This window comes from Onychomys torridus, chromosome 17 (assembly GCF_903995425.1).
Source record: "Onychomys torridus chromosome 17, mOncTor1.1, whole genome shotgun sequence".
NCBI lineage: Eukaryota > Metazoa > Chordata > Mammalia > Rodentia > Cricetidae > Onychomys > Onychomys torridus.
The window spans coordinates 7,602,175-7,627,773 of NC_050459.1; the positions used below are offsets into that span (position 1 = coordinate 7,602,175).

At 45.9% G+C, this 25,599-nt stretch overlaps 1 protein-coding gene across 4 annotated transcripts in view; it reads left to right on the forward strand.

Moving 5' to 3' along the window:
* Myo16 (myosin XVI) overlaps positions 1-25,599 on the forward strand; it is a 473,339-nt gene that overhangs the window by 382,823 nt on the left and 64,917 nt on the right. For all 4 annotated transcript variants that reach the window (XM_036166675.1, XM_036166674.1, XM_036166671.1 and 1 more), the window contains 3 exons: positions 11,643-11,739; positions 17,242-17,470; positions 19,141-19,409. In XM_036166675.1, the coding sequence (XP_036022568.1) occupies positions 11,643-11,739; positions 17,242-17,470; positions 19,141-19,409 (595 nt within the window). The remainder of the gene's footprint in view (positions 1-11,642; positions 11,740-17,241; positions 17,471-19,140; positions 19,410-25,599) is intronic.

A 25,599-nucleotide genomic window follows, 5' to 3' on the forward strand; every position in this document is an offset into this window, starting at 1 on the left:
ACTATATTCATTTCCCTGCCATCTGGAGGGAGGGTGGATGGAGCAGCAGATCTGTTGGAGTGTTCCAGGATGCCAGGCACACAGAGCCGGCACTGGGAGCCACGAGGGGTCAGTCTGCAGGTGGCCTTGCTCCTTCTCAGAAGGCTCTCAGACAGACCCATAGAAGGGGTGTTTTGTGCTGATTTCTGACAGGTTAGGTGGAAAGAAGGAAGGCAGGAGCATCCAGCGCAGCCCTGGGAATAGGTCCTGGGATGTTTTCCCCAGAGGCAGCAGGTTTTGGAGTGTCCAACCTCAGAGACAGTGTGTCATGCGGTAGCTGAAGGTTATGGTGGACACAGGGTGCTCCTGGGAGCTTCCTCAAGATCATGCAAATAGAAGGAAGAAATGTAATGGGAGTCTCAGCCTCACCTCACCTCACCTGTGTGTTGAGATGGGAAACTGGTGTGTGTGTGTGTGTGTGTGTGTGTGTGTGTGTGTGTGTGTGTATTGTGTGCATGTGTGTGCGCGTGCATATGTGTATGTGTGTGCATGTGTGATGTGCATGTATGTGTGTGCATTCATGTGTGTGTTTATATGTGTGCATGTATGTGTGTGTGTGCGCGTGTAAAAGAAAGGGAGAAACTGACATTGAGAGACTCAGAGAAATAATAAAATCCACTCACAGAAACCAAATCCTTAAATCTAAAATGTTAACATAGTATTAATATTTTAAGAATTTCATACGTGTGTATATAATGTACTTGATCATACTCCCTTCACCTCCTCCCCTAACTCCTCCCAGAGGCTCCCAGCTCCCACAGCCTCACCCCGTCCAAACTCCAGGTCCTCTATTTTACTTTTTATAGCTCACTGATTCCAGTTTGTTCTAACCTTAAAGAAAATAGACTGCCCCTCCCCTAGGAGCCACCACCTGCCAATAGCTATCAGCTGGGGTGGGTCCTTGTAAACCACCACCTGCCAGTAGCTTTCAGCTGCGGTGGGTTCTTGTGCCCTGGCTGGCTTGATCTTCTGCGGGTCTTGTATTGGCAACCTCAGCTGCTTTGAGTCTGTGAGCGGGGTGGCCCTGTCATGCTCAGAAGACATTCTGGCTCCAGTCTTCCTGACACCTGACTCTTACAATATTCCCTTTCTTCTTCTATGATGGCCTCTATGTCCTAGGGAGGGTGTCATCTAGACGTCCCATTTACAGTAGAGTCTCCACGGTCACTGGTTCTCTGAACTTTGACCGGCTGTGAGTTTCTATGTTAACCGCCCCCCACCGGACAAAGGGAATTCTCTGATGAGGGCTGAGAGCTGCACTCATCTACACCAACTCTGAATGCTAATGAAATACACATCCCGTCTTAATGGGACTGCTACAGAACTGCCCACATTTCATTCTGCTTCTGTGAAATCCGTGATTTGAAGGGATCCACCCATGCCGTGCTAAGAACAGCAAGATGAGCATTTACCATAACATTAAATAAAATCAGCCGGATGAAGGATTTATTATTTCATTAATCTAAAATAGTGCAGTGGGGAGAAGATAGGGAAAGGAGGAGCCGCAATACTGTGAAAGTTTTAACTGCCCTGCTTTTTCCTAATGTGTTTTAAGACAAGGCGGCTGTGTTAGAACCCTCAGCTCTTATTAGCACAATAAATTAATGGTTTATAACCTTCATTTTATCACTCCAGGAGCACTTCATAAATCACCCGTAACTGTGAGCCAGAAAATAGCCTATAAATGATTTTTTTCTATTACTTCTCTTTCTCTGGAATTAACAGCGTTGAAATAAAAAAAAGTCAACACGAGAGACATAAGTGAATCTCTGATCACAGCGTTCTACCTGGGATCCTTGTGTGTTCATGTCTCACTCCCTCCTTTCTCGTGTGCTGAACGTGGCGTGTGTAGGAATCAACATCCATCAGAGTAGGATCCACAGGTACACTGTGCTAGCAGATCCGGGGGACCTGGTTTAGATGGGGCAGCGACAGTAGGAAAAGAGTCTCTGTGCAGTTCCCAGGCCACTCAGTTCTTAGGGGTGTGGCAGCTGAGGCCAGCCAGCTGAGAGGGCAGGGGAGGGCATAGGGTTCTCAATCTTTCCCTGAGCATCAATTACCCTGAGTTGTTTTCCTACAGGTGTTTCAGAACACTTGTTACACACCATGAACTGCAGGGAAGGAACCTCGACATTTTCCCCTGAGAAGCTGTGAGGAAGCCAGTGACGTGGTCCGTCTTGGGCTTTCAGGGCCTTCTAATGGGAACAAGAGCAGGCCTGAGAGGCTAGTAAGCACACCGATGCTGTCTGCCGTGGGCCAGCAGAGGAGCAGTGGTGGGAGGCGATGGCAGGGGAGGCAGAATGGGGGCACAGGCTGCCTTCTGCTGCCTGCAGTGTGTGCACACTTCTGAAGTCACAGACTAAGACTAGAGTCTTCAATATCAGTGCAGATACGGAACACACTTGGCCCTTCACAAGTGTAAAGTTACTTAAACAAAAACAATGAGTGGCCCCCACAGGATGGCCGAGACTGAATAGGAGATAATTTTAAAAAAGAATTCAACATGAACATGCCACCTGACAAGTTTTGGGGAAAATCAGAAACCAATATAAGTAGTTTTGAATTTCTGAAATTGTGGTGAACAATATCAAATCAGATGCCAGGAAGAAATGTCAAGGATATTCACATGTTTAGAAGCGAAGAGAGCATCCAAGCCCAGTGTGGCAGAATGACGGTAGGAACTGAGAACAGTCTCACACTCACGTATGTGCACACACAGGCTCACACTCATGTGCATGCACACACAGGTTCACACTCACGTGCATGCACACCCAGGCTCACACCCATGTGCATGTACACACAGGCTCACACTCACGGTGTCCCACTGTGGGGCTGTCATGGCTGTGTTTGAGCATGACTCACACCTTCCTCAAGGGAGACGGCCATTATCCACATCATATAGGCCTTTGCTTGGCAGGTTCAATGTGCTCCCTAAATGAACACTGGACCTGGTGCACTAGCTCTGCCATTTTAGAGACATAGTCTTGCCTGGCTCTTGACAATGTATGTCTTGGGAATGGGATATCTTTATGAGCACCCTTGGCCATATTGATATGATTTCTATAATGAAATAATATATAGAATTAGACCATGACTCACCCACTAGTGGATTCAAAATAGTAGTTCAATTTATCACTGCCTGCTCTGCAGACCCTTCTATTGTAGATGAGAGTAATTAATTTTTCTAACATACAGTTACATGAAATTCAAGCCAAACTATCTTCTTCAGAGACCACACTGTGCAGTACTCCATCAGATGTGTGTATTTGTGATTATCTTTTCTGTGTTGGAGTGAAACTTCAAAAGCAGTCTATTTATAACAAAGAGCACTTGCATTTTGTATAAATTTATCCTTGAGCATGTTTAAAAGTACATTCAGACAGTCAGAACCAGACTGCACATAAAAACATTTCTGTTTAGTAGATTTTCAAAGCTACCATGAAAATGTAACATGTTGGGCTTTTTGTAGTATAATTAATATATATTTATGTTTATGTAAATTATGAAAATAATGGCTGTCCTTCAAAGGAGCCAAGCAAGGCATCAAGGAAGAAGAATGTGTGAATTCAGCCCAGAGAGAAGGAGTTGAGAACAATAGTCACTTGTCTGAGCATCTGGAAATTATGGACCATGTTCTACTTGCTGAGTGGTTTCAGAAGTGGTCATGAGGAGTGCATGCCTGCATGTGTGTGTAAGGTGCACAGGTGGAGAATGGTGGAAGACAGTTGGGGGAAATGTACGAGCAAAGTACCTTTGTGCTATGAGGAAAAAAGAATGACAAAGAGCTGCCATGGGGGGCAATGGACTGTTCACAATACCAGGAAGTTGTAGGGTCTGGAGAGAGCCAGGAGGGCTGACACACACGGTAAAGGTGACGGACAGACTTTGGAGGGTACTCCTGCTGGGAGGACCTGACCTGGTAGGCACAGAAGTTGCTTTGCATAGTAAAAATAGCACAGCATTTTACAGGAGCACAGTGACATTCTCAGATCTGCAGGGAGACAAACAAGCCCAGCTGGGGGCCTCTGCAGACCTGGGAATGTGGGGAAGAGAGATCATGTTGTTCTCATCAGCACAGAGGAGCAATGTGTTTAAGCCAGGAGCAAACTGACATTGTGAGTGGACTTCAGAAGATACCAGGACACTTTCTGGAATCTTAACATCCCAGTGAAAGAAGATAGCTATTTTTAATGCAACTGTATTTTTATAATGTCATGAAACATGGTATAGTTACTAAAATGGTATATGGGTTTAGATTAAGGAAAATTAGAAATTTTAAAGGTTGATTCTGATCAGTAATAATGAAAATCAAGTGTTTTGTTTGAAGCATAGAAACTCATCTCCAGTAAGATATTTCTCATTAAAATACAACATATACAAATAGCACAGTCCAATAATTATAGACATAGAAATAAAGAGACATTACTGAACACAACACTAACACGAACAGTGAATCATTCAGTAAGGGCTGTGTGTCTAAGCATCCGCCCCTGCTGGTATATAAAGATTCCTCACATCAGTTTTCTGCTTCAGAAGAGTGAGTAGGAAGCTGGCAGGACAGAAGATAGCCTTTCTTTCACAGGAGGGAAAGGGGCTCACTCTCAGAGACAAATAATCATGCTTCAGAGGGCTCTGAAGGCAAAATCCAAGAGTTTGCATGCTGCCCTGCAGCCTGCATGGAACAACCAAGGTTTTAACAAGATGAATATATCAAAGGCAATATTCAAGACGACTCCAAGAGCAGCCAGAGAATGGAGACCGAGTCAGGTAGAGGACTGGTCTCAGAAAGAGTGGCCCTGGGAGTGTGAGATGTGTTGTCTTTGTTTTTGAACCATGTTATACACATGTTATAAAACAAAATACACAGTTTAAACATATTTTAAATAGGTAAAATTTATTTTATATGAATTGTTTCTTTTTAAATAATTGCGTCTTTCTATTATCCATTTCCTAAAGGAAAGCTATAAACAAACTTAGATACACCTGTGCTTTTGTCTTCAGAGATAAGTTGTTGATGATGTCTGCTATCCCAGAAAAGAAACAATGTGCGTGGATAGATGGAAACTGTGTGGGAGAAATGACGTTTGTACGTATCTTGGGACTGAGGCACGTCAGGACATCCAGTCACAAGGCCCTCACACTCACTGAGGTGTGAATACAGGAGAGGAACTCATTGGCAGAAGAGCAAAGTGTAGGAGAGTCCTATCTAGAAACATGAAATTCTGTGTATGCTTGGGCAACAGGTCCCCTCGGCCACTCCAACCTGTCAATGTGTGAGTCACCCAGGATGGAAACTTCAGGGTAAAGAACTCATCAAAGAATGTAGGCATGTGGGGACTGGACTGGAGAACTCTGGGGGTGCAGAATGCCAGGTGGAACCTATGGTCAACACAGAAATGGAGGTGGCAGGCAGAAGGTGTGGCCACAGAGCATGTGGTGGAGGGAAAGCTCCCAGAGTGACTAGAATCTGACTATGTAGCATGTAGCATGCAGTCAGCAGGCCAACAGACATCATGGCAGCCTCTAGCCGATGGAGACATGAAGTCACAGGCCCTGTCCCAACCTGTTGAACTAGAACCCGCATTTCAAGCTGCCCGAGGGATGAATATGCATACTGCAACTTCAGACAGTCTTTCGATGTAATGTAAACCTCCAGATCATTCTGGAGCCCAGAAAGCTACCCACTCTGTCCATCATCTATCTCTTCCTCTCCATGTGAGATAGAGGTACAGCTAGACAAGGTCTACAGGCTGGACCAGCATGCTTCACAGGTGGCCCCTCTTTTGCTATATGTACAGTGGCTCTAGTCATCTCCTCTGGAGGCACATTTCCTTCATAACGTCATTTCCAAACCATTTTTCCCTATTGCCTATGTATCACCAGAACCCTTCACACATCCTTTAATGGGTACAGTCTTTTTTCATGCTCAAGTAGAGACACAGGACCCTAGCATCCTTCTTTAGCTTACCCACAGGAGGGGCAGTTACTCACTGTGTTATTGGGTGCAGGACATTAATAGATTACATTAGCCCACACTTGGGATTCAGACAATGGATTTGTCTCATTCATGTTCATGGGGATTTGTGGACACACAGGGAATGATACAGCTTCCTATACTGTAAGGTCAGCTCCATGTGCATCTTCCCTCATTTCTGTAAGGTAGGGGAAAGTGTGACTCATGCGAATTATCCAGGGATAATAGTTATATATTTTTCTGTTGTAAGATCCATTTCAAAGGTACTGCCATAAACACACAGTACTTCTAAAAATTTCCCTCAAGGAACAAGGAGAGTTTCACAGGATTCCTTGTTACCTCCGTATTAATCCAGCCCCCATGCCACCTACACCCTACCAACCGCTGTTCCTGTGTTTGTCTGCCTCCGCAGCCCACATTTCTGAAAAAGTACCCCAAGAACTGGAACAATAATTGGAGCTTTGGAAGTCATCAATGACAATCTTGTTTAATTCTTTAAAATCTGACACTTCAATGCAAAAATATCCTAATGTTTTCCTGAGGAGCATCCTGCTGGTATGAGCCACAGATGGCTTGCTCTTACATGGGTCAGAGTGACATAAGAATTTTAGTCCCCAATAAGAGCACTGTGCCTCTAGGAGAGAGCAAACGGGCCTCTGAGGTCTCCTTGTGTCCAGTTAGTGAGAAAGAGCCTTGCAGGAGAGAATGTGACCAGACCACTCACAGCTGGGAGCTGAGTCCCTGGACTGAAATCTGTTGAGTCTTGACTGGAGATTCAATACTGCACACCTCTGCAGCCATTTGCTAGGACAGCAATGGCAGTCTGGGCCAGAAGTGTTTCCCCAGTCAGTGGCATTAACTGGTACTGCCCATGTACATACCTGGCTTCCCAGATTCAGTGTATCTAAGTTTCCCTCCTGAGGGCTTTTAAGCTCCTGTCTTTGTTAATCTCAGACATCATGGAAAGCAAGAGACCAAGTCAGAAAGAACTCTAAAATGCCAACAACTTGCTAATTCTGTTCGTTTGCTAGAGAAGAAGCACTTGGTGCAAATGTAGCATCTTTTGAAGACAAACCGAAATAAAGAGGAGAAATAAGAACAGGTATTCCACTGCACAGGAGAGTGACTGTCCACAGTGATTGTGTTAGATTAGAAAAAGAGGGGTTGAGAGTCCATAACACACAGAAAGGATAAACATTTGGGAAAACAAGAATGTTCTTCCTGGTTTAAATATTACATGACAAAACATCCTGTGGTGCCCATAGTGTTGTATGGTGTCCCTTGTGGATGGACAATTTTATACATTGTTTTTGTTTTTGTTTTTTTCAAATGAAAAAACTCAAAGAGGGCATTGAAATCCTACAAATACTGAAGCTTCCAAAGAACATCTCCAAATAGTCCTAATTCACAAACAAATTATATAGCACAAAATAATGTCAGGTCCACCATCTTTGGGTATCTGTAGACTATGCCTTGCACTTAACAGGGTATGTCCCAGTATTTGAATGAGGGATTTTTCAAAACTGTCTAATACAACGAAAGTAAGAACTCGGCCATTTCACAGAGATCTGATCCTCATCTTTATGGACTATTTATATCTGAGTTCAGACTTCCATCCTCTTTCCTGTGACTCAGAAGCCTGGGAGGCCTTTTACATTCAGAGGCCCTGGTCCCACCCCATCAATACAGGTTCATAGAGGCAAAATTCTACCAAACACTGACCAAGAACTCTGGAAGCATAGCTACATTTCTAATCCTATCCCTGCCAGTGTCTGCCTACCCAGCATTCTTCCTTCCCACCTCACAGCAGAGCATCAGGGTCCCTGCTGCTTCCTCCTTGTTATCATCCCAGCCCAGGGCTCCAGCAAGAACTCTGTCTTCCTACATCCACTCTAACTGGGCATGGAGATCCTCCCTGGATCCTACAGTCCTCATCTCTACTACCCATCTTCAGCATCACTACATCTCTAGAGTAGTGTGAGGAAACCCACTTCTGTAGTTCTGTGCTTCTGTATTCGTCTAGCATTTTTATGTGATCTCAAAGCTGTTCCTTGAAAATCCCCTGTTATGAGATCTTACTTCCTTTTTCTTCAGGGTGGAGAACAGGTCAGGTGAGTACTTGCTCTCTATCCCATGGCTGTTCCACTGTGGACCATCTTCAGTCTCTTTTCCCCATCCCATGACTATACCACTGTGGACCATCTTCAGTCTGCTTGTCTTTCTCACTCTGCTCCCTCTGTTATTCTATCAACTCCTGAACTCCATCATTTAAGCTGGCTTGCGGAAAGACATCAGGGCCTGATTTAATTTCTCGGTGTCTCTTAGGACTTGTTTACTTGTCTCTTGCCTTTATATAAAGTTTACCACCTTATATAAAAACTTTACAATTCTTCCTCTGTTTTTTTTTCTTTCTAATCTGAGTTGGTTCTTATTCATATCCCTAATGCTTCATACTTCAAGAATGTGAATCCCTGTCCTTCAAGAGATGTAGCTGTGGTGTCCATTAATAAAATAATGAAGAATTGGTCACTGGGTCCCTGATGATTGAAATGAAGGGCACCAAAGCCCCACTGAAAGTGGAGAGGTCAATTTTTAATCTGACTGTGAAGAACACTGACATCAGTTGTGAAGGGGAATTGAGAGTTAGCCAACAGACTAGCAGCAAATGCAGAATCTTTCCAAGCCCAAATGGTCCATGGATCCACATTGCTTGCTCACTTACATACTCCCAAAACTCATCAGGACAATCCACTTTCTAAACTTTTTTAAATGAACTTCATAAAATTCAATCCAGAGTTCCAAATTACTTTGTGAAATTTAGACTTGAGTCTCTAACCTTCCAACACAGCCAGATTGTGTATACACACACACACACACACACACACACACACACACACACACACACACACACACAGGTTTTTGCTGACATGCCCTTTGTGGTATGGTACCAGCTCCATGAAGATACTCCTCCTCCTCTCTGTCACACACAGCTATCAGCTATACATCCAAGGACCTTTCAGGTTATCTTCCCCAACCCTTTAAGATACCCTAGGAAAAGAAACTGGAAGTCATCCCTGACATATCTTGATCACACCTCTGGATCCTTGTGTTCCTTGTGTATAATACAGTCATTGGATAGAACATGTGTTGCCAGAGTTTTCTCACTGCTAACATTCCTTAGTAAACAATCAGCTCCCCAAGGACAAGCAAGGATCACCATCCTTATTTTCCCAAAGCCCAGCGTAGTGCTCCAGATAAACCAACTCTAGAGTTTTGAATGGCTTCTGGTAATGTCACTTTAAGAAGCCTCTTCATTTCTAGCTGCCTTCTGCCCAAGATCCTGTCACAACAAGACTGTGGAGCTACAATTGTCTACCCCCTGCTCTTTCTTTCCCTGATCTTCTCCATGTGCTCTGCTTCCCTGTATCAGGCCTCTCTGCAATTTTAAGCTTCTTCCCTTCTGTATTGTTTGGAGGGTTCCTGTCTTGCTTGGGGTTCAGTTTCTCACCATGGGTTGAGTCCCACAGACTAGGATGCAGAGCAAAGAGGCTTGCTTCCTCCTTCCCCATGTCCATCTTACAGATTTGTTGTGCACCGCTCAGAGATTGGGCCAACTGTTCTTCCTACCCATTACCAAATAAGTCAGCAGTTGGAAGACTAAAAAGACCATGGATTATGGAGCATAATGAGAAAAAGAGAACTGCAGTATAATAAGGGAAAAATGGACACTGCTCAGAAGCAGCCTTCCTGTGTGACTGTCTCAGATTCCAAACAACTTAGAGAAAACCAGATAAGATGCATGACTGCTTAATCCAAGAGCTGTTGGGAAGGGAACAAAGAGCTCTCTCCACTGATCTTCATGATCACCCAAGCAGGCAGGATACAAGCTCAGGGTCACACTCTGTATAGACTGTCATCCAGTCAGACAATGGGCCACAGTTAGGGAAGACTTCAATGAGAAGCTGGAATCTACTGGTGTGTTTAGTGTTACTCAGGGAAAGGACACATAAACTCCTCTGGTCAAGCACTCTAAAGACAAGTGTGACCTGTAAACCCTTCCAATACCTAAGGTGTGGACATGCGTGCCAGCCTTTAGTGTGGCTGTGATGTATGGTGTAGACTAAGGGCCACTGTCACTTTTCTGTCCCCTACTCATGCTTGGGAGCACACATGTCAGTCTTCCTATGTTAATGAAGTGCCCAGCTCATGATTATGAAGGTTGTTGAAGCAATATTTGATCTCTACATAGCAGAACGGTACTCTAGGCTTCCTCTATACTTCCTGCTGGGATGAAAGCAGGATCACCTAGGATCTGCTTCTCTAGATGCCTCTGAACACTTGCTTTGTGAGAGGCCACCTTCACACATGGCTCCACTCTGTATCTTCTTAGACAAGAAGTGTAACCCACAGTAGAGACCATTTTAAAATCTCCATAGCTTTTAAATGGCTGTAGCTTGCCATTCTGGCTTTAAGACGTTCTCAGAACAGCTGTTTTTAATCAATGGTAGTTCATGCAACTGTCTTTGCTAGTGGTACTGTTAGATAAGCTTAGATATATGCCTGTAGTGCTCTCCATAGAAGTTGATTTGAGGGCATGCTGAAATTCCTTTATAAAACAAAATTGTGAGGAGTCATATCCATGGCACAGCTACTGTTTATGGAAACATCTGTAAAACAGGTGATCAGAAATTACTTTGCAGAGTTTCTCTGTCATGTTGAAGTTCAATAACTGCCTTAGTTAGGTTTGCTATCACCGTGAAGAGACACCATGACCACAGCAACTCTTATAAAAGAAAACATTGAATTGAAGTGGTGGCTTACAGTTGCAAAGGTTTATTCCATTATCATCATGGCAGAGAGCACAGCAGCTGAGATTATGGCAGCACCCAGGAAGACATGATGCTGGAGAAGTTGCTGAGAATTCTACATCTTGATCCAAAGGCAACAGAAAGTGGTCTGAGTCACTAGATGTGGCTTTAGCATATATGAGACCTCAAAGCTCAAAGCCTGTCTCCACAGTGACACACTTCCTTCAAAAAGGCTATACCCATTACAACAAAGCCATATCTCCCAATAGTGCCATTCTCTCTGAGATTATGGGGGCCAATTACATACAGACTACCTCAGTAACTACAGAAACATAAATACTTCCTGCATAGTAATCCACAGTGCTGAGGTGAGGCAACAGAGACACCACATTTGTTTGGTCTTGGCCTCTTTGTGGGGTTTGGTTCTTTTGTGCTGTATCAAGTTCTTCCTCCAGCTGAGAGCAGGAAGAGTATGAGATGAAAACCACCCTTGAGAGGTCCTGGCATGGGAGGGTTCATGGAAGGCAGTGCTATCTCTACACAGCGTTAAGACCAACTCCATCATGCAGCCATCACATCAGCAGCCTATAGATGCTCTCACACACTGACTGTTGAGGATACACACACAGCCAATGCATGTTCTAGAACAAATTGCTTTAAATTTTAATGAAACAAAATAAGAAATGAATACCTTGGCTAATTTTGTTCTTTGTAGTTTTCAGCCCTCTTCCCTAAAAATCTCCTGCCTGACCATTTCCCTACCATCCCTCTGACATCTTCTCACTGTGAAATGTGACCTTACTGTTCTGTCCATGTTGTAGATGGGAGTCCACAAAGTATTCCTGAAGTACTGGCATGTGGACCAGCTCAGCGACCTGTGGCTCCAGATTCAGAGGAAGATTGTAACTTGCCAGAAAGGTGAGTGCTTCCAGGCCCTCAGAGCTCTATGATGTGAATTTCCAAACTACACAGTGCACCTCTGAGCTTACATTGTCAACAGAGTCAACATCAGAGTGGGCCTCCCAACCGCCCTGAGGAAGCTCCAACCAGAGAGCTGACTCATGGGATATTGATGAAGCTTTATTTCATAGTTTCCTATATCCCAGTTCCCGTTTCAGTGTTTGTAGACCTTTCCTGTCTCATTGGTTATATTCTATTTGGAACTCTGCAAATCTTCAATTTTGTCCCCATTTGGGGGAGGGAATAAACATATCTTACAATTTCTGTACCTTGCATATTGCCAGCTATTTTGGTCTCTTTGGGAAGCACAGGACACTGTGAGGTTGTGCCTGGAAATATGCAGTGGGAAACCCCACCTGGCCCCTGGAGGCAGCTGTGATGCAGGTCTCTGTGGCATCTAGTGCAGGTCTCAGCTGTGCTGGGTTCCAAGAGCTGGAACCAGTTAATTGCCCAACCAGCATGTTCTGTAACTCTCCTTAGGACTTAGAAAACCTTTGACTCTATTTTCCTTCAGGGAGTGATGATAATATTTGGTGTGATTTCTTTTATGGCTGTTGGCATCCATTTCATTATAATTTTGGGATAGATTTCACTTTGAATTTGTTTTCTATCCAAATCTAAATGACTACTAAAAATGTGCATTTTTACAAAACAGCCATTCCTCACATAAAATGGATATAATCAGTACATTTTAAAAAAATGAGGATTGGGGATGCATTTGGGCTTGCCCACACATGTGCACGTGCTTGGCCGCGTATGTGCATGTGTGTGTGTGTGTGTGTGTGTGTGTGTGTGTGTGTGTGTGTGTGAGAGAGAGAGAGAGAGAGAGAGAGAGAGAGAGAGAGAGAGAGAGAATCTATCTTGTGCAGGCATGAAGGTCAGAGGTCAATGTTTTCCCCCTTAGTTTTTGAGACAGGGTCTCTCACTAAACCTGGGACTCATCAGGTTAGGTAAGGTAGCTGACCAGGAGCCCCCAGGATCCACCCATGTACTCTGGCCCCCAGACCTCTAACCTCCAGTGCTGGGTCATAGATGTGTGCCCCTAAAACCAGCTCTTCTACATGAATATCTGGTGTCTAAACTCAGGTCTGCATGCTTTTCCAGTAACCACTTTACCTTACTTTTCAGCCCCTTCAAACAGTTTTTTATGGGTCGTTTAATTCATTGTAGAAGAGTACAAAAAGAAGAAATTAATCCATATACCAAATTTCAGTGTGCCATAATGAGCACAGGTCTGGTGTGTGTTTGAAACTTTTTCAAATTGGAAACATGCTAGAAAAATGCTCCCCTCCATCTTGTTCTCTTTTTCCTGTGTGGGTCCTGTTTGGCTGTGGCCTTGTGAGAAATCTCCACTGGGTCCACCTCAGTTTCTGATGATAAAAATCCTACCCTGTGCAGAATTGAACACACCCAGTTTTAAGTTTTGGCCAAAGTTCAGAGCCTTGTTCCAAACCAGAGCATCAAGTCCAAGCATCCCTTTTGGGCACTGCAGGCCCACTCCTTACGGAACAGCCCATGAGAGGGACAGTATGGTCCTGGTCTCTGCTTCTCAGATGCCTCTGGGTTATACAAGGTCCAGAGGAGAGGAGAGGAAGAGGAAGGGAGGAACAGGGAAGGGAGAAGCAAGAGGAGGAGGCAGACATTGGGGGAAGGTGGAGGCAAGGACTACAGTAGGCATCCTGTGACCCTGCACTGGTCCCCTTGCTGGAACAGAGTCAAAGTGCTCTTGGCATTCCAGAAGTATTACTCTGAGTCCCTGCACTCACCGGCAGCAGTTCTGTGGCCAGCCCCTTGTCACTGACTCACAGACCCTGGTCACCTTCTCTCAACAGACATCTCTTCTCTGAAAACTACCCTGCCCTGGAGAAAGAGACGGGCAGATACCTCCATAGGTATGGCATGTCCCATCGGTCGCAGTGGTGGCTTTGGGACCCTGCTGCTGGTCTCCTGTTGGTGCTTTTTCCAGTCTGGGGCAGTAATAGCCCTGGCTGAGGAGGCAGTCCCCTTCTCTCTGACTATAACAAATGGGCCTCTGTGACTCCGTCCTGCATCCATGCAGGGGAGATACTGGCTGGGACTACTTGGAACCTTCCCCTGCCCCATTCCACTTGGCACCTGCACCCCTGCCTCACCTGGAGGCTGGTTGGAAATGCAGCCTCAGCACCACCCCACGCTGACTGAATCCAAACTTGGCTCTCTGCCACAGCTGAATCTGGGTCAGGAAGAGCCCCATTTACCACAATGCTATGTGTGAACAGAGTGTGGCACCCGGTGCTCCTGGGAAGTGTCCTTAAATATAATTAGAGGAATCCATGCCCCTCTTCCGTACGACACCCACTTGAAATTCCTCTTCTGATCAGCCTCACAAACTCAGCTGCTACTGTCCCCAACCTGAGGGGGATGGGGACTTTCTGAAGGTAACAGTGGAGAGAAGCCTTGAAATAGCGTTAAGAGAAAAACTATAATTTCATTTTGAATAAATGAAATAATGGACACCCCCCCCAAAAAAAGCACTTTAGAAACTACAGGCTCTTGAAAGTGAGCATTAGTTACTGGTTTTTATTTTTTCATCTCTTAGAATTGATATTAAATTCACTCGAAATTCAAGTAAGCTGGAGACATTTCCATTTTTTATTTCATGTTTTTGTTATTATTAGTGAATACTTGAAGAAAAGAACATTTTACATTTAAATCTGGAGAAAAGTAAAATTTAAACACAAACTAAATGAAGCAGCCAGTGTCCCAGTGGCAGAGGCGGGCTTTAAAACTGTGGGCAAATAAATCTTGCTGCCCATTTCCAGCAGGCTTGTTTTGCTGAGTTCTTTGTGGAGAATGGGAGTTTTCTGAAACCCATGTGACTTTGTAAAATAATTCTAGAAGGTTGGCCAGTAGGAGAGGGTGAGTAGATGGAGCCATCTGCCTGTGGGACAGCAGACTCTGGGTGAGCAGAGGGGCATCCTGGGAAGTCTGCCATTTGCTCTCCACATTAGCCTGCCTCTGCTTCAGCCTCTGGCTTGTTTCCACCTTTGCCTTCTGAGGGCAGTGACTGTTTTTGTCCAATGCAAGAAGAAAAGAGCTGGTGGGCAGCCCACAAAGGTCTCCAGTCCCCTTCGGGGCATCATCACATGTTCAGTGCTTCTGTATCTTATTCTGCATTTCATGTTCCTGGAAGTCCGACTTGCCTTTTACTGTTAGAATTTTGTTGTTTATGGATTAGTTCAGCATGGCCGTCTTGTAGGGAACTTGATGCAATTGGATTCTAAAGTAACTTTCCATTTAGCATTGTCATCTGGATTTAAAGGGATACAGCCTGAGGATGCTGGAGCCCCTTGCATCGTTTTTGGTTTTTTTTCTTTGAAGACCTAAGTAGAGAAGGCTGAGTCTAATGTGACAGCATCTCTTAGACAGCCTACATGTGTGTTGCCTTCCAGGCATGGGGAGTCTCACACAGTGATCTCCCTCCAACATTGCCTGTCTTTTTAATCCACAGTGTCCTCTAATCTGAGGCATTTGAAGCCTGGGGGGATGGCTTCTCAGAGGCTGACAGGCTAAAGTCAGAAGTTGGCAGTTGGTGCTGGTCCCAAGCATCTCATTGACAGCCCCCACACCCACCTTGCCCACATCAGGGATGAAGGCCAGTTCTCTTTCTCAGAAGGCAGCCTGCTCCTTTCCACCCCATGTTAATTGTTAGCAAGTTCTTTCATCTATTGATTGCAATATCCTTCCATGTGACTTCCCCTATTGCTGATCCGTCCCCCCTGGAGGGCCACAAATTACATCTAGAAGGCTGCAGGCTTGGGGGATGGAGCTGCCTCCCAAGCACAGAGGGATTTGAGCCCATGCACTGCCATTCCTTGCTTGTGTTTACTGGAAATGAAAAGAATCCCATTATCATTGTGATCAACACACATATCTCCATGTGTTATATTGTTTCCGAATTAAATGGCACTAACTCTGAGATGGCCAAGTGTCTTAGATTCTGCCTTCTGACTTTTTTATTCTCTTCAACAAATCCCTGCTGATCAATTATTAGTTTCACTGAATTTTAAGTTAATTACCCCCCAGATTTTACACATTTTTCTAGACTTGCAATCCTGAGAAGCAGGAAGGGTACATTTTCTGTTGTATCTATAAAGTCTCTCTAACTCTCAAGGCATGTCAGTCTCCAGAAATTACATCAAAATCCTAGGAGTATTAATGAACAAGCATTTTACAAACTAACCCAGGGAGCCTTGAGTGGATCTTGAATGACCAGGAATCTTGAAAGACTACCAGTGCATTCCAAAATGGTCCAGGGGAAGCCACACCTGAGGTCTCTCATTGATTTGATCCAGGCCATTGATGTTAGCTTGCTTTACAAAAAGAAAACAAAATGAAGGTGGCTCTTGGAAATTTTTCAGGAGAAACCTCATTTAGGGAAAGGGATGCCCATCGTGCCATCTTAGTTATGTCCTCTTTGCTGTTATAAAATACCCCCAACAAAAGTAACTTAACATTTATTTGGGCTCACAGTTCCACAGAAATGCAACCTATCTTAGTAAGGAACCTTAGTGATAAGACAGGAGGCTGGGTGATCACATTGTAACCATGCCCAGGAGGCTGAGTGATCACATTGTAACCATGCCCAGGAGGCTGGGTGATGATACTGTAGTCATGCCCAGGAGGCTGGGTGATCACATTGTAACCATGCCCAGGAGGCTGGGTGATCACATTGTAGCCATGCCCAGGAGGCTGGGTGATGACACTGTAGCCATACCCAGGAGGCTGGGTGATGACACTGTAGCCATGCCCAGGAGGCTGGGTGATCACATTGTAGCCATGCACAGGAGGCTGGGTGATGACACTGTAGCCATGCCCAGGAGGCTGGGTGATCACATTGTAGCCATGCCCAGGAGGCTGGGTGATGACACTGTAGCCATGCCCAGGAGGCTGGGTGATCTCCTTGCAGCCATGCCCAGGAGGCTGCGTGATCACATTGTAACCATGCCCAGGAGGCTGGGTGGTCACATTGTAGCCATGCCTGGGAGACTGGGTGATCACATTGTAGCCATGCCCAGGATCCAAAGAGTGAACAGGAAGTAGGGCTGGGCTACACAGCCTTCCTGTGTATCTGCAGTGACGCACTTCTTCCAGCAATGATGAGCCTCCTGCAGGTTCCTTGCTCTTCCCAATAGCCTCACCAGCTGGGGACCAAGTATTTGAACAGGCAAGACATTTCATGTTGAAACAGAACACACCCATATTTGAAATTGGGCTGTTCTAGCAAATTCTTATTCTGAGTAAAACATGTTAGTTTCTGGTTGCAGTGTGTGTGTGTGTGTGTGTGTGTGTGTGTGTGTGTGTGTGTGTGTGTGTGTGTTGTGAGAGAGAGAGAGAGAGAGAGAGAGAGAGAGAGAGAGAGAGATTGGGTTTCTTGCTTTAGATATGCCCTCTGACCAAAGTTTGTGTTCTTTTATGAAGTGATAAGAGGGTTTCTGGCACGCCAACACTTGCTTCAGAAAATGAATGTCAAACAGCAAGAGGTCACGTCCATCAAGAGCTTCTTGCAGAGCACAGAAGACATGGCACTGAAAACCTATGATGCCCTGGTCATTCAGAATGCTTCCGATATTGCCAGGGAACATGACAGGCTCCGGAAGGAGGTCCATGCTTCCTACCACAGGAGCAAGCCAGAGGAAGGAACAAAGAGGTAAGATCTGTCTGTAACCTTAATTACCTTTGACACAGGTCCGGGGAGCCAGGGGCTTCCGATGGCCCTCGACACGAAGCTCAACTGAACAGAACAGCTAGGGAACAGGTTTGCATGCTGTGTCAGTCGAGACACCCCAGCAATCCCAGGGCTGCTTTTCTTGGGCAGTCCCTTTAGGAACCATGATCTCCATGTGTCCATTCAGTCCTATAAAATAACGCTGCTTCCTTAGACACATTGATGTTACTTAAAGCCTCACCCTAAGATCCGAACTAGCAAAACCAGCTACCAAGAGTTTTTATCATGCTTATGACGTGCAAGGCATATGAGGCTGGCTAGCAGAAATTTCAAGAAATTTGTCCATGAATTCAGACACCACTTTGAAAACAAACGTGTTGGATAAATTGGAACACCTGTATATGAGGCGCACACCGGGAGGGCAAGAACCAGGCTCCTATACAAGCATTCGTGACCAGGGAGTCAAGCTGTCAATTTTTCCTAACCACTTCAGGAACCCCTCATTTCTCTCTGAAAATGACTCTCCCTGGCCATCACTGTCAAGTGATTTTGGTGTTGTTTTTGTTGTGATTAAAGTGAAAATGGCTATGTGTCTTTGCTAATCAGCTTCCAATATTTTAGTGGTTAAATACTGGGGGGAAAGGACTCTTGTACAGAAAACTGTAATTACAGGGGAACAAATGATTCACCGAGTACCCCTCCTCCTCTCATCCTCAGTGACTTCATTTTCTACATGGGCAGCCAGCTTGCGTGCTGGTGGGTTCTAGCCCTCTGGGTGCTCTGACCCACAAAGATATAATTATGAAATAAATAGGAAGAAAGTCCAGGGAAATGAACTCACCAGCATCTCACATGATTACCCTCACATGTGAAGGCGGGGGAAAAAAAATTCAAGCCAGACAGCTACTCATTTTCAGTGACTTCCCAAATCATATTGATTTTCCCTGCTGGAACTAACCAGTCACTCCAATTTCTCAGTTTGATTATGTGTTTTATTTGCCTGATATAAAATTAAGTGAAGAAACATTTGTCTCTTATTTGTTGAGACCAGCAGTTCGCTTGGCACCAGGTGACTGTGCAGAATCTCAGGAAGAATAATAATTCCGTACATAATTAGTAATTGCTGGTGAGATGTGAGAGAGAGAGAGAGAGAGAGAGAGAGAATGCCAAACTCTGAATTTCCCCCGTTCTGTGTGGAGCATGCTCATCTTCCTGCCAAGGGAAATGGTGATGAACTCTCTGCACTGGCTGCAACACTAACTCTCTATTAAGACGGATTTCCCACAAATTAACATTCAGATTGAAATGCTGCCTTTTTGATTTGCTTAAGAATCAGACTGTGAAAAATTCATTCTAAGGATGGCTGATGGGAAACATGAAGCCCTTTAAGTACTTGGAGCATGGCTGGGAGAATACTGCAAAGCGGCCGTGAGGACCATCCCCAGTGCTCCATCACAGGCCAGACAGGCCTGGGCAGCTCTCCTTGGGTGAGCAGGTTTCTAAGAGCTGCACACAGATTTTCCAGCAAGGCCAGCTAGAAAGGTTCCCTGCCAAGGAACTCTGTGTCAGGGCAATGGGCTCATCACTGTCACCTGAATGACACACCTGGGCCTCTGTGCTCTGTGGCTGTTTGTGTCTTGTTTTCCCTTAAGAGCTGAAGACCAAGGAGGATCCCGGCATGTCCACTCCAACTCCGTGCCAGTCTCCATGGCAGTGGACAGCCTAGCCCAGGCTCTTGCTGGACCATCCATCCGGTCACCATCACTGCACTCTGTGTTCAGCATGGATGACAGCACTGGCCTCCCATCACCACGGAAACAGCCTCCTCCTAAGCCAAAGAGGGACCCCAACACCCGGCTGAGTGCCTCCTATGAGGCTGTGAGCGCCTGTCTTTCAGCGGCCAAGGATGCAGCCAGTGAAGGTTAGCCAAAGGGGGCTAAGTGAATGCTGTTCTCATGGCTCACTGATGTGCTGGGTTCCGGTCTGTTAGTGCCCATGGCACCATTGCAGCCCTAATATATTTTTTAATAGAAATAAATCCAATTGTTGGCTTGCCAGCAGCTTTTTAATCATTAAATATAAATAATATTCAAATCCTTAAGCCTCTTAGGGGAAAGCTTCTTATGTGTCATTTCCTTCACTCAGGGTCCCACCTCTGCCTTGAATTAGAAGCCTCAAAGCTGAAACAGTTCTAAAAGTTGGTTGCTACATATCATTTTTCATTAATGAAAAGGTAAATCTCTTTACCAGGCTTTCCTGATCGTAGTCTAAGAAAAATTTAAGCCCACTTCTGTATGTGGTGAGTGAAATGGTAGCTGCAGAGGGGGACTGCCACAAAGTTCAGTTTGTGTAACTTTTTTTGAAACTAGATGGCAAAGGGCTCTACTTTAGGGGTGAAGAAAACGTTATGTCAACTCTCGAAGGTCCATATACTGTAAGTGTTCACTGATGACCAGTGCTAGAATTGGAAAAACCAAGCAAATGCTTCTCAACAGGGCGTTCAGAAATCTAACAGACTATAGATAAGTGTGCATAGATGGATCTTAGGGTGCATGACCACCACACACCTGTGTGCATGTACCCTTCATGGAAACAGAGCAAGCCTCATGGGGGGTAATAAGCAAGTCAACTCATGATGATTTTAGCCACCAACCACTGCCGTGTAGAGAAAGAGAGTTAATGGTAGTGTTGGGTAAGTGGGAGAAGATTCTAGAGCAAATGTCTGAGAAAACTTCACCAAAACCTAGCATCTGAATGTGACATGGAGCTGAGTGATCCAATAATAGAGAAACACAGCAAAACAAACACAATGCAAAGGAAGATCCAGGCTACTGAGCCCTGACAGGCACCAAGAGCAGTGGCAGCTTCCCAGATCCCTTCAAAGTCACATTCTTCAGTGCCTTTGAGAAAGAGGAAGAGGGCTGGGTGTAGCACAAATTGTTAGAAAGACTTATTAATAAAAAACAAACCTGAAGCCAGGTATTGGGGTGAACACTGGAAGATCAGAGAGACAGAACAAGCCACAGCCACCTCACCTTGCCAGTTCTTCAGCTGATCCTGTTTCCTCAGACTGGAAGCTTCTGAGTCCTCATCCAAATGAATCTCAGCTGAACTGCTTCTCAAAAGCCTAAAAGTTTAATCAGCCTGGTTGCTGGTCCTCACACCTTATATACCTTTCTGCTTTCTGCCATCACTTCCTGGGATTAAAGGCGTGAATCACCATGCTTGGCTGTTTCCAGTGTGGCTTTAAACTTCCAGAGATCCGGATGGATCTTTGCCTCCCAAGTGATAGGATTAAAGGTGTGTGTGCCACCATTTTCTGGCCTCTATATCTAGTGGCTGTTCTGTTCTCTGACCCCAGATAAGTTTATTAGGGTGCACAATATTTTGGGGAACACAATATCACCACAGGCAGGGAGATGTCTTGACAGTTAAGAGTACTAGCAGTTCCTCCAAGAACCCAGGTTTGATTCCCAGCACTCACATGGTAGCTCACAACCATCTGTAACTCTAGTTCCTGGGAACCTGATACCCTTCTCTGATCTGTGGGTACCAGACATGGGTGTGTTATATATACACCCATGCAAGCAAACACTCACACACATAAATAAAAATTAATCTTATTTTGGAAAGAATAAGATAGGAAAGGTCTTTATAGGAATGTCTTTACTCAGAAATAAGGGCTGCTATTTTAATGTACCAGTTGTATTGCCATGGCTTTTAGGAGGTGGTGTGGGAGAGGCTCATGTGTCCTCCATGTGCAGGGTGGAGGGTCTAGTGCAAGACCCAAGATACCAGCAAACAGGAGAGTGGTGGAGGACAGAGAACAATGCCAAGGGTCTGCAGTAGACATCCCCTGGATGCAGAATGAGGGTCAGAACAGGGAGTGGCAGGAAGCTGGTTTGCTCTTCCACTAGGCTGGGTCTGTGAGAATCAGCTTCCCATCAGCACATCACCCGAGATGGAGTTGGGGAGTAGTAGAACAATTTCAATGCCAGTGCCACTGCGGTAGGGTCTCAGCTCCAGATCTAGGAGGGAACCCCAGAAGGGGTGAGTGGGAATAAGACGGAAAGGTATTTAAGCAGTGTGGACAGTGAAAGGGGTGTCCACCGTGCTGAGATGAGTGAAATGGGGTAGTGCTGACGGGAGGCTCAAAGAAGACCAAAGTCTCCCAAATACAGAATAAGGCTGAACACTGCCCTGTCGGCAAAGCCAAGCCCTGTTTCTCTCTGTACTGAGCAAGCAGGCTTTATCAGCTCCCTAGGCAGGCCTCTGGACATCCTGTGAATCCCAATCCAAGGTCCCCAAGTTCATGAGTGTACTAGGAGGACACTGTTTTGCATTGAGGGGCCAGAAGTCACATAGATGTGAAGAAAAAGAAAATAGAAAGCATGAATACAGAATGGACCCATGCCCTGGGATGGACAAACAGACAGTAACAATCATACAAGAAGCACAGAGCCTAAGCAAAACCACCCAGGTAGACCTGGCAGTCAGGGGCTCTTGAGCATATCCTCCTCCTCATCTCTCAATTTCCTCTTATTCTCTTGGACCATGTTTTATTTTCAGAAGATGAAAGGACCAGGTAGTGCTGCTCTGAACTGTGACTTAAACACCACCAAGGTGCCTACACAAAAATCCCCAAAGGGAAGTATTTTGTGTGTGGAAATGTTTTTCTCCGGCCAGAGCTTAGGGCACATTGTACATGACTTCAGTAGGGCTCAGGTAGGAATGGCTTCTCCGAGCTCCTGAGACTGGAAATGCAGCCTGGCTTCTGAGTTCTTGTTACATTCCTAAAGGCCCCAGCATTCCACCCCATGACCAGGGCTGTCTCAGACTTTGCTCCGTTGGCGGTGTTGAGTACTTGTGACTATTTTATGCAGCAACTTAGAAACTAAAAAAGGAAAATGCTTGACAGAAGTAAATTTCAATTGTCCTTACATCCGTACTTGCAAATAAGCTAATCACATGTACACACCCCGAAATAGCCACAAGACCAAATTAGATTTCAATACTCTAACTATGGCCTCCCTAATTTTAGCTTATAAAGAATGAAGATTCCTGGTTCTGGCCCACAGAGACTCCAGATTAATGTTCAGAGGGCTAAGCAGGAAGCTGTGTTCCCTGTAGAACCACTGTCTCACTCAGGCAAGGCCCCTGCTGGAACTCCAGCCATACTTTAAGGGGCACTATCTAGCTCCAATGGCTAATCTCTAGCTGAGTAATCGGAAGAGAAGAAGAAATGCTTGCTCACCTGAGGGGTCTTATTCTCAGTATTTCCCATCCTTATGGCACCCTGTGGCAAATCATCATGGCCCTATGCAGATGGAGTAACCGAGTCAGGGGACAGAGAGTGATGTGCCTGTTGTTGCTCAGATAGATTCAGCTTTGATCCAATCAGGGAGACCCCAGAACTCTGTTTCCTGGCTGCCTCATTCAACAGGCTCTTCATCATTTAATACAAAAGACTTTGCCTTTGAAGCATGTCTGGAGGGGTGCTACATTCATTTCCTACTGTTGCTTAGCAACCCACCCAAACAGTGATTTAAATAAGGTGATAGCTGTTCTCTGTCTCTCAGGCTTTGGGTCTCAGTAGACATGGATTGTCTGGTGGTTCCCACTCAAGGTGCCACACGAATGAAGCAAGTAACCAGGTCTGATGTCTTAGTCATCTGAGGCCTAGGCATCCAAGGGTTTCTGTACCTCTCTCTGGCCTCTGCTTTGATGCCATGGAGGCTTCTGGGATTAACATGGAAAGCAGTGCTCCAGGGCACTCAGCATAGGAGAGGAGAGGCAGGCAGATGCCACCTTTTATACAACAACCCGAGGGGACACGAATCATTGCTTCGGCCTCACCCTGTCTACCAGGACAGTCCCAGCACCCTTTCCAGGTTTGGGGATGAAGATATGGATTCAGTCACTTGGTAGGACTGAAAATAAATCTGTGGCAAATGTTTTGGAAAAGTCCAGTCGGCTTTGGCCCAGTCTGAGCCAAACAATTCATACTCTTCTCCTGTACAGTAGACTCACCACCTCCTGAAGCCCGCAAAACCTCCTTCCAGCATTCCCCAAAGCTCAAGAGTGGGACCGAACTTCTTGAAACAGAGAACGAGTTCCAGGTCCTTCAAGGCCATGCTTCTCTCTTCATGTTCACCTGGATAAGGGCCATTAGACTTGTGATCTAAAATGACAGTCCACAATGGCTAGACAGACAGTATCAGCTACGTGTTCCACATGCTCCTGCCTGCCAGGGGAAGGGAGGTGGCACATGGGATCCTCTGTGCGTGCCATTTAGAAGAAGAGTTGGACAGTGTTGCTAGGACTTGGGAACGGAGACCTGGCCCCTAACTGCCACCTCCCTTGCCTTTGAAGTTGATGCTCTGGCATCTCCTGGTCTCCCTTTGAATTCTAGTTCCTCATCTTGACAGTGATGTAGCCTCAGGGCCAGTGTTCTCTCAGCCTGTTCCTGAATTCCAGGGGCCAGAGCCTCTCCTTTGGGTATTGCCACTACCATTTCCAGGGTATATGGACGTAGTCCCTCTAAAAGCTTCGTGAGCTGCTCATGAGTCAATTGGTAACGCATCCCATTAGTCAGCAGCCACATCCACAATTCTCCTGTATTGGGTTTTCTTCACTGTCTGTGAGGCAACACTCAGGCCTGTAGCCTTGCTTCTTTGGGGAGATCAATGAAGGACACCACAGGTGTCTCTGAAGTCTTAATGGAGGATGTTGTTGGTGTGTGTTTGGCTCCAACTTCAGAGCAGGTTTCCAGGAGATCCAAGTCCTTCGTCCGTGTTAGAAGAGAGTGTGTGCCCTCTTCAAAGCATTCCAGGGAGTGCTGGGGGGGGTTATAGATAGGAAAGCCCTGATCCTTCTTCGCATTAAGTTCTTTGCCTCATCTCTTCCTTGTCACACTGGAAGGACCCTGGGAGCAGCTGTGTCACCCTGCCTGAAAGCATTCTCAGCCAGCTAGACACTTTCCACTCTCCCCTCACTGGAGCCTGAAGCCGCGCTCAGCTCGGGATGGCTTCCTCCATCTTCCACATCGCCTCTGTCCTGTACTCTTCTCAGGGCTTCCTCAGGGCCACTAGGCTACTGCTAAGGGTCACTTCAGTCCTGACTTCCCCAAGTGAGGCCACTGTGTTACCATCAGAGCCACAGTCCACTTAGAGGTTCCAATATCTGCATGATGTGTTTGGGGTTCATAACAAATTTCCCAGAAGTCAGTGACTTTGGATCCAAGGGTGTTGGCAGTGTTCTCTGGTAAATCTAGAATGTGGCTGGTTCTCCACAGTGTGACCATGGCCATCTTCACACCTGAGACGCTTACAGGGATGCCTTATGTATTTCTGGGTCTGACGGTAAAGTCTTTGGACCCTCTGACCTCAGTCTTTCTCCTCCATAAGGCTTCTCCTCCTTGAAGCATCCTTTTCCCCTCCACACTGTATCTCTTTTCTTCCCCGAAGTCTCTCCACCTACCCCATGGAGGGGCTACTGTGAGGAGTCCATATTTCTCAAGTGAAGTCAGCATCCACTCATTGAGGCTCCAGAGTAGGAACCAGGCAGAAGCTGTGCTGCCATGGCCCAGCCTCAGAGGCAGGATCTCCTCAATATCACCCTGTCAACATCTCTCTCTGGGACAGCCAGCGACCCTCCCACGCAGAAGCCAGCTGGGGAAAATGCTATCCACCCCAGATCTGCTGCCGCCGGTGTCTGTGAAGTGGGTCTGTGGTGGTTTCGAGCCAAGTGGCTTCCTAGGCTGTCTGCAGGAAGCTCAGGGACCGCTGTGGGTCAGCCCTCTTGGGGATTGGAGTGATGCTTATTCATTAGGAATTTGGGAGTTAGCATCTTCTGTTTATAGTAGTGCCTGCCTGTATGACAGTGGAGGCCTTGTATGACACCATCATGCAAAGATGACCATGGAGGGAGAAAACCAACCATGCTCTCCGTCATTTCCATCATGGTGTCCGCACGGGTTGCCAGGAACACAGCACGAACACTTTGCTCACACTCATTAGCCGTCCTCTGCCTCTGAAGGAGGGGCTTTCCTAAGCCATGTGTGTCCACGTTGAGGCTGAGGACGGGCCAGACAGCCTGCACAATGACAGTTC